Raw genomic sequence first — 17,688 nt, 5'->3', positions numbered from 1 at the left:
TCCCTTCTGTTTTGTATTCTAACGGTGGCCCACCGCCAGAAAGGTAGAAAGATGTAATCTTCTAGTTTTTAAAAAATTAATCTTTGCCTTTTCAGCTGAGTTCCTTTGGAGAGTTTGCTTTTGCTGGATGAGGTGATGAGGAATGGGCTTCATTTGCAGCCCGGTGCATTTGCTGGGGTTGAATTTGTGGGGCTTTGCAGGGCTTTGTTGGGGTGGCATCTTTGCAGAGCTTTCAAGTGCTGGGGGGGTGTTGCATTTGTGGGGTTTTGCAATTGTGGGGGTTTACACTTGTGCAGCTATGCATTTGTTGGGGTTGCATTTGCAAGACTTTGTGCTTTTGGGGGTTGTATATTCTGGGCCGTACATTTATGGCAGGTTGCAGTTGTGGGGCTATGCATTTATGGGAGTTGCATTTGTGGCCTTGTGCATTTGTTGGGGTTGCATCTGCAGAGCTTCCAACTTCTGGGGGTTGCCTTTGTGGGATTTTACACCGACGGGGGGTTGAGTTTATGGGGCTTTGCGTTTATAGGGCTTTGTGTTTTCAGTTTTTTTCGCTTGGGGGGGGAGGGGGATTGCGTTTGCGGACCCGTGCATTTGCAGGGGTTTGCTGAGTTTTCGGGGCTGCTCCTTTTTGGGGTCCCTCGGGGACCGCTGCCTGCCGCGGCCCGCCGCGCCGCCGCCGGACGCCAACCACAAAAATAAACCCCGAACGCGCCCGCCCGCCCCACTCTCCCCATCCACCGGTGGCGCGGCAACCGCCGCGGCTGCGCAGGCGCAGTGGCGGCGCGGCGGGGAGTGGAGGGGGGGGGGTGGGAGGGGGTGGTGTGTTGCCCGGATGTCGCGCATGCGCGGTGGCGGCTGGACGTGTCGGAGGCGGCCGCGGAGCGCGAGCGGCCGGAGCCGCGGCAGCAACAACAACAACAACAACAACAACAAACAACAACAACAACAACAAACCAAAAAAGCAAGAAAAACGACAACAAAGCGGCGGCGACCGGGGTGGCCGTCCCAGGGCGGCCGCGTCCCCCCCCCCCTCTCCCCCGCGCCGCCGGCCTGTGAGCGCCGCCCCGCCGGCCTCGGCCCGGCCGCAGCCCGGGGCGGGGGGCGGAGGCCCGGCCCGCTCCCGCTGCACCGGGGCCGGCTGAGGCGAGGGAGAGCTCCCACCCCCCCGCTCCCGGCACCGCCGCCCCTCACCGGAGCCGCTCCGCCGCCCAGGTAACATCCGCTCCCGGCTCCTCTTCCTCCCGCCCGCCTTTCCACACCCCCCCCCCCCCATTCAACTGGGGCCGTGACAGGGACTCGGGGCACCGACACCCCCCCCCCCGCCCTGCCTTCCCCTCCTCGCCTCCCTCCCCACCTCCCCCGCTTCCCCTCAGCGATAAAAAACCCAGGATCCTCCGCCCCATCCCTCTCCCCCTCCCCCCCCCCCCCCTTCCAAACTTTTAGTATTATTTAAACCAAACCAAAACAAAAAAGCGTTCCTCTCTCGCCCAGGCTCCCCAGGTGGCCTGCCCCCAGTTCAAACTTACCTGCGCTGCTGTTGGCGCAGACCGCTCTCTCCCGCATGCTGGAAAATGCCCCTGGGGGGTGGTTTTGCCTGAGCCGCTTCGCGTTCGGTTCTTTGAAATCTGCCATCTTACTCGCAATTACAGCGAGCGCTGCTGCTTCTTGTAGCAGATTTTCAGGCCGTGTGGGGCTGCTCAGCGCGAGGGGTGTTTAATTACAGATGATTCCCATTTTACTGTTTCGCCTTCCCTGTTTCTGGGGGTGTGGGTTTTGGGGGAGGTTTGTGACTTGCTGCGTAGTTGAGTCTTCTAGGTGTTACCACGGAAGGCTGGTTAATTTATGGGGTAATCTAGTTGTGGGTTAGGTGTGTTATTAGTTAGAGAGCCTAAATTGTACTGCTGCAAACCAACTGTTGTCAAACACATATAGTTGGAGTAGGATCGTGGTGTCTTTTACCACCACTTCTCAAATTATCTTGGTTAAGAATGGTGTGCCACTGTCAACAGACGAGTGATTTCAGACTCTGCAATAGCTGTCATCTTTTCAATTGTGAGAGTCTTGTACTTTTGCTACTTCATTCGGTAATGTAGGTAATTCTGTGCAAGATTGTTGAAATAGCTATACTGCCCTATAAAACTAAACCTGTTTTTGTACTCCAGCGTCATGATAAGTAGGCAACTTGTCCTTCTGGCCCTCCTCTTATCTTGGCCGGATTGTTACAGGAAGGAGTTTCTTCCCACTTTGCATTCATGAACGTCTTTTGATTTGCTTCTTGCATAAGCATGCGTGTTTAATATTGATATAGAAACTTTATTTCAAAGAACTGAAGCCTAGAGAGAAGCAGTGTCTCAAGCTGATTAGAATGCCTTTTTTAAGTAGACTGCTCTTTACATAATGCATTCAAGCACAGCTAACACAATAGGGATGAGAGTTTTGAGAGGTATCAACAGATTTAGTGGAGAACAAAGGTGCCGAGAGCAGATCGGGTGCCGCGCTGTTGTTAAGGTCCTGCTGGAATTTTAGGACTCTGTTTTCCTACGTTGTTAACCTTGTGAAAAACCTCTGCTTTTGGTTGGGGCTGGAATTTTCCATGCTTGCTTTGCCCAGAGGTGATTTTTTTTTTTTTTTTTCTAAAGCTCGAACAAATGCAGAGAACATTATCCCTGTGCAGATTACAATAAAGAACAGATGTTATCTAATACACCTATTGCTAGAATATCGAAACATTACGTACAAGTGAAAAATCAGACCACTTCTGCCTGAGCAAGGTTTGACTCTTCCTTTTATTGCTTGGCATAGCCACAATTGTTTCCTCTGTTTGTGAGGTTTCGACAGATTACTGTTTGTCTTTGTTGAAGGAAGCCTTCTGCAAGAAGATGGGTCTCGCAGGAGACTCTGAGGAGGAGTTAGTTCAGGTTTGCTCTGTCATTCTATGGCAAGGACTTCCAGCACCTTCTGCTCTCTGAACGTGATCTCTCCTGCTATTCCCCGGTTTTCATCCCCCTCCTTACCCCCGGGTGCTAGGATCAGGAGGGGATGACCTCTTGCTGGGTGGGATACCAAGGGTGCCCTCTCGGAGGTGATGTAGTGTGAGGTGCCTGGGTCTGCGTTGTAGATCCAGCTGTAGAGGAGTTTACTGCCCTTGCCACTCTAGTGTTGTAATGTGCAGTGGTCTTCCTTCTCTGACCATACAGAAGCCTAGATTGAAATAAGGAGGTTTTTTTTCAGCTGTATGCTTTCACAGAAATGTAGAGAGAGAGAGAGAGGAGGGGAACCGAATAAAGAATGCAACTTTTAGGACTTAAAATGTGTGCGTATGTAGTCGTATCAGCATAGTAGTGCTACCTTTTTAATCATGTCCAGACCCCCATGTTTTCCCAAAACAAGATAAGGATTTGAATGTGTTTTTTACTGTTAGTTTTTTGAACAAGAATAAAAAGCCTGGAGCCTTGTGCAGCAGAAATGTTTGCTTTGTTTACAGGATCAGTCTGTTGCATTTGTAAAGTGCTCTTGAAGGCAGTTGAAGTGCACAGGTGGAAGCTGAGAGGACTAAAGATGCTGAGGGCTGCAGTTGGGCAGCTACATCACATCAGTTCTTCCACAAAGAAATGGCTGCTCATGCTTTTTAACTGTGGATTTATGTTAAGATGAAAGAGTTGTCTTAAAACTTCTCCAGTTCCTTTTATGCTGTCATGTGTCTTAAATTTTTGTAGCTGCTGACAGTGAGATGAGCAGAATTGATACTGATGATTCAGATGCACACACAAAAATAGTATTCTGGGGAATGTTAGCTCTTACTGTACAGAACACTGCAAGTGTAATATCTTCTAAGTACTCTTTCTCCTGCTCTTTAACGCTAATTGTTCTCATGTCTACAAACATTTTGTTCCTGTTCACCCTTTGGGCAAGTAGATAATAGGCTAATGTGCTGGAAACTATCTGCAGTTTAATCACTTATTCATATCTTCATCAAATCATGAGCTGCCTTTTGTTTTATTGGTTTATGGATTTTTCTTTATCGTGTTTATCATAAAACTTCTACCACTGCATTATTAAACAGCAAAACTCTGTAGTAATGTTTTTGGTGGTTAAAAGCTATCAAATGTACATGCTGCTTTTCTGACATCTTTGTGTATGTCTAATTTTGGAGGCAACAGCTTATGCAAGAGCCTTTCTTGTCCTTTATTCGTGTGAAATGTTCTAGCAAGATGTCAACTTGTACGCTATTCTAATTAGCCAGTTTGTTAGCATTGCATTACTGCCTGGTATCAAAATGCTGGAAATCTGTGACTGGGATGGCTGTTACTGGTAAATCATGCTCCCAGAACATCAGTGGTAGCTTCAAGCAAACAATTCTTATTTTTCCTTAGATATGTATATTTCCAAAAATTACCTTTATATTGGCAACTTGGAAATACGTTTTTGGTTAGGGTATTTTTTGGATTAATTCGTTTCCCTCCTTGCCTTGGTGTATGACTGCCCAGAATTGCAGGCTGTGAATCTTTCCCTTTGACATCATATGGTACTACAGGCCTTGATCTGGCTGTGGTTTTTCTTTGTTACTGCAATATACATGTTTTTATTTTCTTTTTTACTCGGAAGTTCAGACATTATGAGCTTCTTTTTTGAAGATCTTAGTGGTAATAACTCAAGTCATGGCTCATCACAAAGGATATTCTGCCTACAAATTTGCTGACTTGCATAGACCCTTCTACAGTATGTTACAATAGATGATAGCCAAGTTATCTTAAGATTCATAGTGTAGATCGAAATGCTGTAGTGTACCTGGTAAATGCTTTAAGACACACTTACTTGCTTCATGTTACCATCTTTAGCATCCCTGTATATTTTGTAACACCAGCCCTTACACAGATATACCAGTACTAAAAAATCTCAGGCCTATATATTTATGTGCATCATAGAGCATTTCTGCATAACTGCTGCTAAAAATCTGTGTTCATATTATTTAGAATAGAGTAGTTCAGTTGAAAGAGACCTACAACGATCATCTGTTGGTGATAATTTGAAATGCTCCAACGTGGCACAGGGCTATTATCTGATTAGTTTGTACAAAAGGATGGCAAATCTATCTCAGCCTTGCCATCTAAAGGCTTCCTGAGCCCCAGATGTGTCATCTGATACTTTGCACATGTAGAATCTTTTTTCTTTGGTTTTAGCTTTGCAGACTGGCTGGATTTCCATCAAGCTGTTTATTTCAGACTTATTGTGCATGTGGTTGCAACTCTCTCTTGCATTCTTCCTTCACTGCTGATTTGTCAGGGTGTGCTGTGCATGTTCCCCTGCCTCCCCCGTCTGGCATGTTTATCAGCCTTCCCCACCAGCATCTCTGGACCATCAGCACCACGTCTATATCTGGAACTTCTTTTCTGAGCTGATCTGCAAGACTGCTTCCCTTTCTCCATCCAGAGCTTTTCAAAGGACCGTTGCTACCCTGACACCTGAAGGAACAATTGCTCCAGTTGTGCCAAGGATGTACTATATTTTTTGACTTTTTTTAAAATTTTTATTTAAATACAGTGCTTCACTGTGTCTTTTTCTGTATTTAATTCGTAGCATCTAAGTTTATAAAACAAAGTGTTACTTGATCACTCCTAATCACACTACTTCCCATGTAATTTGTCCTGCAAACAATGAAGTCTCCAAGAGTCAAGTTGTCTCTTGTTTAGAAAATACCTGGTTTGCTGTAGAAACATAAGGAATGAAATAAATGCTAAGAAAGTGACATGGAGGGGGTTTTGGCCTTTTGCCCGTATCTTAAAGTAATTTTCGAGTGGCATTTGGACTGTCACATTTTTAGACTGAGTTTCTTGGTGAATTTGATCCTTCCACAGCTGCGATTGGCTTAAACCCTACTGTAAATGAATAGGGTAGTGTATCATATCAGCGTCGGGCCTGGATTAACCGTCTTGCCCAAGCTGTTGGATTGCTGATTGCCTGGATCATATTCCTTTGGGTTACGTCCCTGACTTCCAGCTCCATCCATAACCGCCTGGTTTGTCTGTGTAAGCATTTATTTCCTTTTCTTGTTTGGGGTTGATCATTCTCCCCAAATTGCAAAGTGTGGCTTTTGTGGGAGGAGAGAGGGGAAGATAAGTAACTTGTGAGTGTAAAAAAAAAAAAAAAAAAAAAAAAAACATATTCATTTAAGGTTCTTCATAATATGTAGAATGAACATGAGCTCTTATTAAGAAATCTAGATGTGTAACTTACCAGCAAATTTCAACTGTTTTAGAGTACTGGAAACGGGAATTGTTTGGAGGAGGGGATTTTTCAGATGAGTTTCAAAATTTTCTTGGCTGGATGGCTAGGGCACGTTGATGAGGGCTTAGGTGAAGTCCTTGTAATTTTTTTAGCAGCCCCTGCCCTTACGTCTCAGTTGAGCTTCTGTATGACAGCAGTAATACCTCTGTAAAATCAAGGAAATCAAGTCTGTGTGTTTTTTCTAACCGTGAGAAGCAGAGCAACTTTTTTCTATTTTTAAAACACTTGCACCTTCTTCAGGCCATGCATGTGTGTCTGTCCGTGTCTGTATGTGTCTGCATGCTTTTTAGATTAAGAATTTCAAACTGAAATATACCTCAGCAACTCTCGGGCCTCGCATGAGGCCGTCCGAATGATTGTATCTCTTAAATACCTAGTATGCTGCCTGAAGAGTTTCTGCAAATATTTGGAAGTCATGGCTCACGCTGTTTTTGTTGCTCTTGTTTTTTGGCATGTAAAAGCACTTGTTCTTAAGCTGTGCTAGCTTATATTATCTTGCTGGTGCAGCTGAAGAGATACTGGCAAACAAGGTGGAACATTAATTTTCTGTTCCATAAATGTATTAGTTATCCCTCTGGATGAGATCTCATTGGCTTTTTGTACTTTGCTCAGTTTTTTCTAGTTGATCAGGAGCACCTTGTTTCCAGAAATGGGAATACTCTCCTGGAGCTAGCTTTTGCAGAAGATGCTGAACATTAAACCTCGTCTCTGTTTTCTAGACACACTAGTAAAATGATTGCTGTTTTGAGAAAGAGAAGGTAGCAATTAATTTGAGAACAGTAGAATAGTTTGAGTCAGTACGGTGCCTATTTTGCTTTTCTTGCCCATAATATAAGTGTAAGTGCAATGAGGGCACTAGTGTGAGAGTTCAGTAATCTTACTTGCATGTAGATAAGTCAATAATAAATTTGATTTTGAGTTATATGAGGTAGCATGCTATTATAGATGCCTGTGTTTTTAAAATCTATTTATATTGTTCAGGTAACCATTTCTGGCAGAATTATCCACAGGCATGAAAATGAGGCATGTGGCACCAGCGTTGCATTTTTAATTTTAGACAGCTGCTTCATGTTTTGAATTTCATTGCACAGGCTTAAAAGATACATCACCCTTCAGCAAGGCAGCTGTGGGGAAGCAGGATGTATGGCAGAATTACGGTATTTATTCAGGTCTGCGTCAGTCTTGAAGGAAGAGTTTCAGTTAATGGTTACTTATCAGTTTTCTGAGATAGTAGTGTGTTTGCTACAGATCATCAAATGTGGCTTTAATTACCTGTCAGTCTTAACTTCCTTTGTCTTCTAGATTTATCTCCTCTTCAGATGAGTTTATCCTTGTTAGAATACATAGAGTATTGCAGAGCACTAGTTGTTCACTTCTTTCATAACATACCTCCTAATACTTAGTTATTGAAATAAATTACTTTGTATAACATAATGAGATACTCTGTGTAACTTGTTGGTGTTTTACATTAGGTTGCCCCATTTTTTTTTATTTCTTCTGTGTTCTGCTCCCATCACACTATAGCAAAAGGGAGAGAGATACCATTTTGTTCCTTGGTGGGTGAAGCTGAGAGCTTCACTACAAGCACTGTCGTCTCCTGCTGCGTTTCTCGTGTTCCCTGTCTATTCTCTCTGCTCCTTTTCCCCCTAAGCGTTTTCTCACCCATTTCCATTAAGTTCCTGGATAGAGGATATTTGCTCAATATATTTGGCCCTGCCTATTTCACTGTAAATCTAAGCTTGGGCTGTGGTGTGGGATCACCTACTTGGGTGGGGGAAGTGCTAAGGAGCAATTTTGAAGTTTCATGCTCACATCAAGTAAATGTTAAATCACAAAAGCATAAGAGTTTTCAGAACATCTAGCTCTCCATGTCTGAGGGCATGCTGGAACCTTAACTTCAAAGGCTATCTTCTAAAAATAAAATGCATTGAGATTGCATTTTGCTTTTATTTGCACACATGAAAGTAATATAGTAAGAAGGTGTTAAGGCACTTCTTGAATGTGTGACTCAGTCAAAGATAGGCGTGTAGAGCTATTTCATGAGAAACTAAATTCATGGAACGTAAAAACTTGGCTTGTTTGCAAAATGTACTAATGCTTTTGGTGCTTCAGGAGAAATATGTCACAGCACTTATCAATATGTTCCAGATTGATAGCCACTGACCTCACCCCCTTTTTCTGGGGGTCAAAATTGCAAGATTAAATACAGGATTTCTGTAGAAGCGATTTCTAAAGGGAGGCTCCTGAATTACCGTGCAATTATGCACCAGCAGTGTGTAACAGTATTCAAAATCCTGAACAAGTGGCCCAGCTTTCAGAAGTGCTGAACAGTCAGAAGCTCCTATTGAGTGCAGTGGCAGCTGAGGGGTGACTCAACATTTCTGAAGATCATTCCACTTAAATAAGGATTTATTTGCTTGATCTTAGTCTGTGAAAGCCAGCAAGCAAAATTCTCATTCATGGTTTTAGGGGTGTCTAAGCATCTCTTTATTTAAAGCTCTTTTGGCTAGTAGATTTATCAGTTTACTTATTTATGATTATTTATGCATATCTATCTGGATGCTGTTTTATACTTAAGAAAAATGATGTTCTATTCTGTTTTATCTGGCAAGCTTTTATGGATTTATGCAAGTGTGAGTTGCCATGGAGAATGATTGGCAGGTTAAGCTTGACTTTTCAAAGAGGCTCATTGAGTTGAAGCATAAAAAAAACTAGCGTTGAGGGAGGAACTTTAATATCTAGGTGAAATATCTGACTCAAACTTTTAGGTAATTGTTTTCCTTTGGGAGAAATTAGGTCCAGAAGCATACTTACAAAAGAAGAAAACTATTGAAAATGGAGGGGTGGGAAAGGATTTGTGATGTGCTTTTTTTCAACTATACCAAAGCATGCTATATTGAAGTTGAAATAGAGTAAAATATTAAATAGGGAAGACTTTATAATTGTGTTAGATTTGTGTTACAATATTCCTTTTACAATAAGGGAAGCCATGCATTCACACTGTAATTTGTGTGATGCGTTAACTTTGTGAATTAATATCTGACTCTTATTTTTGTGCAACACATTTGTTTCCAATAAATAGCTGCTATTACTGTACTTCTGATAACATGGAAAATTCCAGTGCAGAAACAGGTCTTTGGATGTGTTCCTCAGATAATGTGAACAAGCATTTTCCCCTTAACTATTGAAATCAAATACATTTTATTTACCTTGCCAAGAACATGTTTGTTTCGGTAAGGCTTATATTTTAAGCTTACTCAGAAAATGTAAATGTAGTAAAATCACTTGTGTGTATTTGCTGCCAGTGTCTTGAAGTAAGACCCCATAGTTGATAGTGGTGTTAGTGGATGACTACCTGAAGCCAGAGATGCTTGAAGAACCAAAGCTGCTTTTTTGACAACGTTAGACTCCATTTCTGTGACTGCACAAAACCTGCTGTCCTGTGTTTCTGGATAAAGCAAGATAAAATGTAGTAATTAGCTCATTCAGAATTGAGAAAAATCAGGCCAGCTCTTCTACTAATTTCTGAATTAAAGGAAACTTCAAAAGGATGAGATTTGTTGGCTTTGAGAAGAATGACTTAATGACCAGAAACCACTGCAGGTTCTTAACAAATGGAGTTTAAAGGGCAAATGTGTCAGGAGGGACATACTCCTTGTCTTATATCTATTGTAATTAAGGCAATTCCGCTTGAAACAATTTGGAAGTGCTTTTTTACTGAGTTCAGTTGACTCGTCTTGATCCATAAGAAGCTGGATCAGAGCAATTAAAGACAAACATGCCAGTTGGGATTTTCATATACGAAGTTACACACAATACTAATTTACATAAATGTGTATTAAGCTAATGGCCAGGTACAGTTTTTGCCTTTCTGATTAGCAAAGAGAAACAGAGTTAGTCTGAGGTCAGAATGTAGCTGAACTATTTGAACAGGATTATTAAATAAAAATGACAGATGATTCTGGTGTGTGTTCATGCTTCTTCACTATTCACATTTTGTTTAAATCAATGCCCCTTGATTCCCAGTCAGTATTTTCACTTGGTTTCATCCTACCAGTATAAAACATAGGAAATCATTGCCACTGTTTTCCTTTTCCTGATTCAGAGCCTGTTCATTTAATAATCCCTAGCTTTCTATATGTACATATTATGTGTACATGTATATAAACTTTAAATCTTTATTTAAATATTGCTACTAGGGGAAAAAAAAAAACTTCTATCTAAAACTGTTCATGCAGTGTCTTAAGCATGTTTTAGCTATCATGGGACAAGCAATGCAGTTTTTTCATATGCTTTTAATATCCTGCACTTAGCTTGAAAATAAAAGAAGCAAAAAGCCACAGACTTCCTTAGAAACATGATCTGCAATTTGTTAAAAACAATTCTAATGTAGATATTTTTTCCTCCTAGGTTTTACCAAGAGACAGTACATCTAACACTTAACTTGGATCATCTCTTGTTCATCAGCTTGAAAATCATAACAGCCCCCAAAACTGACATTTGATCTGAAAGAAAAAGCTGTGACAAATGGACAATATGTCTATTACTAACACGCCAACAAGTAATGATGCTTGTCTGAGCATTGTTCACAGCTTGATGTGCCATCGACAAGGTGGAGAGAGTGAAACTTTTGCAAAACGCGCAATTGAAAGTTTAGTTAAAAAGCTAAAGGAGAAAAAAGATGAATTGGATTCTTTGATTACAGCTATAACCACAAATGGAGCTCATCCTAGCAAGTGTGTTACAATACAGAGAACGCTGGATGGGAGGCTTCAGGTTAGTACAAGTGAAAATCAGATGTTTTCCTCCTAGTGAAGCTGGAGCAAAAGTGAGTGACACAGGATCCTAGAGTGTTGAGGAAGAGTAGCTCTTCTCTTGCATCCCCCCTTGCCCCCATTTGTAGTCATGTTTTGTGGCTGGAGCTCTGGACTGCTGCAGTAGTTGATTATTTTTTTTTAAAAGGAGCACAAGGCGTTGGATCAGCCGTTCTAAACGAGTGTGTGTGTGGCAGTAAAAAGCAGGGTCACGTAACAAATTCGGCTGTTTATCCTGGTATTTTCACTACAAGCTTCTGTTAGCTCTGTGTTGGTCAGCAGTGTGCAGAGAGACCGATGATCCCTTGCTAAGGTACTCCAAGGAGTCTGCACTGAGGATTTATGTTAGCCTTATATTGTCAGTACTCAGTACCTGTATAGCTTGGGTTGCGATTTCCTTGTTCTAGGACAGATGTCATGTTTGCTGGCTAGCTTTCTGTCTACCCTAGAAGCTTTTTTTTTTTTTTTTTTTTTTTTTTTTTTTTTTTTTTTTTTCCAGTATAATGGATTGGCATTCTTCTACTTGTAAATTCCTTGTAGTGTAGCTTAGTGCCTTGTTCCTCTTCTTCTGGGGCAAAGCTCCTTCATCATCCATGGTGGGGAAGGTGACCATACATACTACATTAAGCACAAATTCTGCTTCTGCCATTTTGTATCCAGTATTTTTTCTTAAGAATCACAGTGTTGACTTAACCGTAGCAAAACCCTAATAGAAGTTTATTTCTGTTGAGTACAGAACTTGGGTAAACTGTACACCTTTTTTTTCATATATTCATATTTTGATGATGGAGAGAGGTTGTGTTGTTGTTTGTCCTCTTCCAGCTTTGCTCCTCACTAAAGTAAAGTGAAATGTCTTGCTACTTTCCCAATCAACTTTTGTGTCTAACTTTTTAGGTGGCTGGTCGCAAGGGATTCCCTCATGTGATTTACGCTCGTCTTTGGAGGTGGCCTGATCTTCATAAAAATGAACTCAAGCATGTTAAATATTGTCAGTATGCTTTTGACTTAAAATGTGACAGTGTCTGTGTAAACCCTTACCATTATGAGCGTGTAGTATCACCTGGCATTGGTAAGTAGACTCTTGATTTAAAATGGAACAGTGGGAATAGAATGTAAAGTATTTTCCTTTTGAGTGTAGAAAATACAGGCCTAAATTAGAAACATTAACTTTTAATGATCTAATTATAGATCACTCTCATATGCTCTTGTCCATCTTCTTAATGGAATTATTCTTTTACCTTTATTCCCAATTTGAAAGAACAGTTTGTGACTTTTGTTTAAGCATTTTTGTTGGCTTTGCACAGAGTTCTTATGGTTAGTGTGTATCCTAGGAATAGCTTAGCGTTGCGACTGGTGTTGTGATGGAGGAGGTGTAATATGTGGAGTCTGTAGTACTAATTTGTAAAGGCTTATAAACCTAATGTTCAAACAGTGTGGAAGATTACTGTGTAGATAATCCTCCACACGTTCTTTTCTCTTTCTTCTTTTTAAAGATCTCTCAGGACTGACACTACAGAGTTCTGGTAAGTAGTTCTGTTTACTCTTGCATCTCTGTGGGCACAAACTGTGTTAAGCTTTTCAGTACATACACAGTTTATTCCTGTGTGTCTCCTTGGGAGGGAGTATAGAGAGCAGATGGAAATGTATTTGTCTCTCAGGTTTTGGAAAACCAGCTAAGTAGCACATGGGAGTCAAGTATTGATAAATTCTTTCAGTTGAGGCTTCAGGTCAGCTTGTAGGTAAGTTCTGTTTTCATGGCCTGCAACTTACAAACACCAACAAAACCCAAAAACCTCAGTGTTGGGTGCTGCTAATGAGACAACAGAAAAAAAAAAATACCCAGGAATGTGTGCACCTGTATGATAGACTAATTAATTGAATTGGGAACAATAGATTCTTACGATTTTAGTAAGCAGTTTAAAAATAAAATGATAGAAATTCTGTAATTAATACGCAATTGAATGAAGCAATATAATATTCTTGCTCTCCCTGAAACTTTAGACAAATTGGACATTAAATGTCCAGTCAGCATTATTCAGAAATCTGACGTTGTGCAGTTGGTAACTGCTTTATTTCAAAACTGAATTTTTTTCCCTTCCAGAAGAAATTCATAGAGAGGGAGATTTGGGTAATCCAATGTTTTTAGCACAATATTAGAAGTATTCAAGCAAAAATGACTTTAAAAAACCCCAAACAACCCAACAAACTGTTAACTTCACAAGCTTTAACTTACATGCACATCTCTGCTGGTTTGCATTGTTACCTGTGTCTTCTGAAAAATTATCCTTTTGTATAGAATCAAAGTTTACTAGCCAGCAGTTAAATACATAATAAGTGTTTTCTCATTGTGCTACTGCTTTTGCAGCAGGAAACAGAAAATTACTGTCAGATTTTAATATATTTAAGGCTGCTTTAAAAATGAACATGGGAGCTAATGTAGTGTAAGAGTTTTGCTTGAAGATGTTCCATAGGATATTTAGAAATAAATTCTAGCAGTGGTGATGGTGGTAGCTTTTTACACTCTATATGCAGTATTCTAAATTGGTGGCTACATTGTTAAATATAGAGTAGTGTTACATTGTCTTTGAGTGTGAATTTGGTATTTCTAGTCAATTTGGATGAGAGCTGCTTAAAATTACCTAAAGGATGCGTGAAGTTTTTAGTGCTGTGTTCATGAATTACATTTTTCATAGGAGCTTACTTGTATACTAGGAATTGGTTTGTTAGCTACTGCATTAACATATAGTTAGGTGCTTGACAAAAAGCACATTTTCCCCCTTCTAGTAACCATGTCCAATCCCGCAATGAAAACAAAATGCTGTTGGAGTTTACTACTGTGGGACTAAACTGCTTGGTTGGTAGCAGTAAGCAAAATAAACAGTTTGGTTTTCCATCCAGTTATGCATCAAAATTTCCTGCTGCTGACTTGAGGTGCTTATTTGTAATTTAAAGGAGTGTTTTGGCAATGTTTATATAGGTTAAATCTTCCCCCCAGTATTCTAATAGCATTGCCGTTGCTTGAAAGTAGCAGTGCAATTTGTAATTAAATACTGAAGATAGATTTGATTTGCATGTTTAACTGTTTGCTTCTTCACAGCTCCATCAAGCATGTTGGTGAAGGACGAATACGTCCATGACTATGAGGGGCAGCCGTCGTTGTCTTCTGCCGAAGGCCATTCAGTCCAAACCATCCAGCATCCACCAAGTAACAGGGCATCTACAGAGCCTTATAGCACCCCAGCCATGTTAGCTCCTACTGAGGCTAGCACTACCAGCACCACTAATTTTCCCAACATTCCTGTGGCTTCAACAAGTAAGATCATCGAGATTATACGAAGTACTAAACTGTGAAAACGCGAAAGTGCAGAGATAACCTCTGATTTTTGCCAAAGTAGATCTTGCACTGGAACCGTGCTGCTGCCGCACTACGCCAATAAAGGGTGTGGCAGTATGATCTAGGCAGTCTCGTAAGTGTTAACCTAAGGTTTTAACTTGGAGCATAATTTGAGTAACTTTTCCTGGTGACCCCGTCTTTTTAAAATGAGACTGACGCTACATGAGTGTCACAAGCCTGTTTTGGAAATGCCAAAGGTTCAGTAATACAATGTTAAAACAACTGACCACTGACAAAACATCATGGCTATTATTGGAATAATTGCTGTAGGAATGGAAAGAGATTTTATTATTTTATTACAACAGCAGGCGGGACAACAAACAGATGCACTGTAAGGCGACAGCATCGAGACATTTTCAGACAGGTCTTTAGTGTTCCACAGCTGACAAAATGAGTCTTCCAGTTTTAACTTGATTATTTTTATAATGACCCACTGTACTAGCAAAGTGACAGGCCTGATTAATGTTTTCATGAGTCTTTTGGAGTGCTGTGTTGAAGTTTTTCTTTCTTTTCTGTCTGTATTTGGTACAAGTGGAAGAGTCTGGTTTACCAACATCAAGCCTCACACTTCACTCCAGCAGCACAGTAAAGCAGTTTCGTATGCAGTGCCCTGCAGCCCTAATGTAGGGAAGCCATGAAGTTTGGAGAGGTTTCACATACTCTTTGTCACTTTAGTATCAAAGATGTGTGAATAAAATGGATTTAATGTGTTCAAAGTTGAATTATGGTGGCATGGTGTTTTGATAATGTTATTTAATTCTAGATCACAACTTTTTTGATAAAACTAATGATGGTTTCGCCAAACTGAGATATGATGTCTATATTCGTCTCCAGCAGAGGAAAAAAGGATAGGCAGTTTAATTGTATTGCCTTTGCACAACAGTTCATAGCCAATAACTTTTTCTCATCAGTGCTTTAATTGTTGGAGCCAAGTGGACAGGAGAAAAAAAAAGATCTTTTTTGATTTTAGTTCAAGTTTTCAATGTTTTAAATTCTGCTAGCCATACCAGTTTGAGAGTGCAAGTGTACTTGTGAAACTGCTGATCAGTCTAGTGTTAATGGCTGAGCTGAAGCCTTTTAAGATCAAATTCTCTTAACCTGTTCTGAACTATCTGTAGTTTTACTTTAAAGCTTAGACAATTCTTTAAATATTTATTTGGGAGAAAAAAAACCCAGCAACTTTCTCAGGAAGTAGTCCAGTGATGTATGCAGCTCTATTCAGGCACTATTTTTAAAAATAAAATACTGTTCAGTACGTTTTGGAGGAATGTGAATTTAAGCGGGTGTCCTCCTTAGGAACAGTAGTTATAACATGCTGAAAATAAGCAACTTATTGGGCTTACTGTTGGCCTCTTTGGATTCATACCAAATCTACTCCAGCTGTGTTGTTCAGTAAAACCTGTGACGTTTCCTCTTCTTTCCTTTCAAACTGAGAAATGAGATGTGAACAAAACAAAGATGCGGTTGATAAACAGAGTTCTCTGCATACTTCTACTCCTAAAATATTAAGGGTGTCAGAGACAAAATTAGCTGATGCAGAGCATCTTGCTTCACATTTCCTAAGACACTCTGGTGGGTGGAAAAAAAATACTGAAACCAAACTTGTAGGAACTGTGTATTGCAGTGCCCTTAGTTGGGTGTATTTTCCTCCCCAGTAGTGCTGAGCTCTTCTTAATTAAAATTTTGGAACGTTCATGAATAGGTAGTGTGTTTTTTTACCAGGTCAACCTACCAGTATATTGACAGGTAGCCATAGTGATGGACTCTTACAGATTGCTTCAGGGCCTCAGCCAGGAACTCAGCAGAATGGGTTTACAGCTCAGCCAGCTACTTACCATCACAGTGAGTATATACATATGTGCACTCTTCTTAGTTTTCTAAAACGAGTTTCCAAATGTTCAGGAGATATAGAGGATTAGAAGTGAGATGTGGAAAAACTCCCTTAAAAACCAGCCGCTCCTTTCTTTTTCTAGATAGTACCACAACTTGGACTGGAAGTCGAACAGCAGCCTACACACCTACCATACCTCACCACCAGAATGGCCATCTTCAGCATCATCCACCTATGCATCCTGGACATTACTGTAAGTAGTAATTTTATTTTCAGTTCTGTTGAATGCTTGGGGCTCATTTGTGGTTATTCTTCACCCTCAAATCCTTTTTTTTTTTTCCGTCATTATAGAACTGTCATGGCTGTGTTTAGTACGTTCTGACAGTTATGTGTAAGAGCTTGATGGAGTTTCTTCTGTTAAAGCAGCAGAGATTAGAAATTCCGATAGCTATAGTGATACCATCTATACTATCGATGTTTTTCTATACCTAACAAAACTAGCATTTCCTTTCTAAACCTCTGTTTTTAAAGCTTTGCAATCTGGTAGTAAATATTTTCTTTGTGGAAAAGGAAGTTGATTCAGAATGTGTTGTTTGGATATTTTTCTTTCAAAACTTGGAAGTTCCTGGCTGCTTTTATTTTCTATAAATTTTCAAGTCATGTCTTAATGATGTACCAGTCTACATTAAGCTTTGGAAGATGTGTGTCGGTGTACACGAACCGCTTTAAAAGAGCTTCGTGAAAGCTTATGCAGTAAAGTACTTGTCAATAAAGTGGTCTTGGCACAGCCTGATTCATGAGTACGTTTGGCACACAAACTTGAAAATCTCTTTCACCTATGAAATAGAACCACAGCCTCTTGTTTTAAGGTACAGGAGATGGGAAGGACAAAAAAAAAGTGATCAAACTTCTAGTGTTAGTGTCTAGCACAGTAGATGCATTATAAGAGCATAGTGCAAAAAAACCCACCCAAATTAAAGTGTTTCTAGATTTTGTGGCAAAAATCTAGAAGAATTCCTTATTTTCTAATTATAGTACTTAACCATATCACCTGTTTGCAGCAGTCATTGTTAGTGAAAGGGAGAATATACTGTGAGTTAATGTTAGAATTGACTTTTCACTTGTCTCTATGCAGAAAATAGTGGTTTAGATACAGTTCTTAAGTTTCATTATTTTGTTCTGTTACAATCCCACTCCATTTGTCATTTTGTCAGAAATACAGGATGTGAAGACTGTAGTGGTGCTGTAGATACTGTATCTCAGTGCATGTATCTTTCCATAATTAATATTTGTAACTGGCTGGTGATACCACATAAAGCTTTTCTCCGCTGCTGCCATTTCTCACTTCAGAAAGTCGCATG

General features: G+C 40.4%; 1 protein-coding gene across 3 annotated transcripts in view; it reads left to right on the top strand.

The window, feature by feature from the left end:
- The first annotated feature begins 837 nt into the window (after positions 1-837).
- Positions 838-17,688, top strand: part of SMAD4 (SMAD family member 4) — a 28,748-nt gene continuing 11,897 nt past the window's right edge. Inside the window, exons 1-7 of one of the 3 annotated variants that reach the window (XM_033011131.2) lie at positions 838-1,215; positions 10,699-11,064; positions 11,997-12,171; positions 12,596-12,625; positions 14,200-14,415; positions 16,219-16,338; positions 16,470-16,580. In XM_033011131.2, the coding sequence (XP_032867022.1) occupies positions 10,816-11,064; positions 11,997-12,171; positions 12,596-12,625; positions 14,200-14,415; positions 16,219-16,338; positions 16,470-16,580 (901 nt within the window). In that variant the 5' untranslated portion in view covers positions 838-1,215; positions 10,699-10,815. The remainder of the gene's footprint in view (positions 1,216-10,698; positions 11,065-11,996; positions 12,172-12,595; positions 12,626-14,199; positions 14,416-16,218; positions 16,339-16,469; positions 16,581-17,688) is intronic. The other 2 variants (XM_033011132.2, XM_033011133.2) reach the window with 2 other exon arrangements.

The sequence above is a fragment of the Tyto alba genome, unplaced genomic scaffold, assembly GCF_018691265.1.
Source record: "Tyto alba isolate M040663 unplaced genomic scaffold, T.alba_DEE_v4.0 Super-Scaffold_42, whole genome shotgun sequence".
NCBI lineage: Eukaryota > Metazoa > Chordata > Aves > Strigiformes > Tytonidae > Tyto > Tyto alba.
Note: the sequence above shows the minus strand (reverse complement) of the source record. Positions and strands in the feature narration are given on the sequence as shown.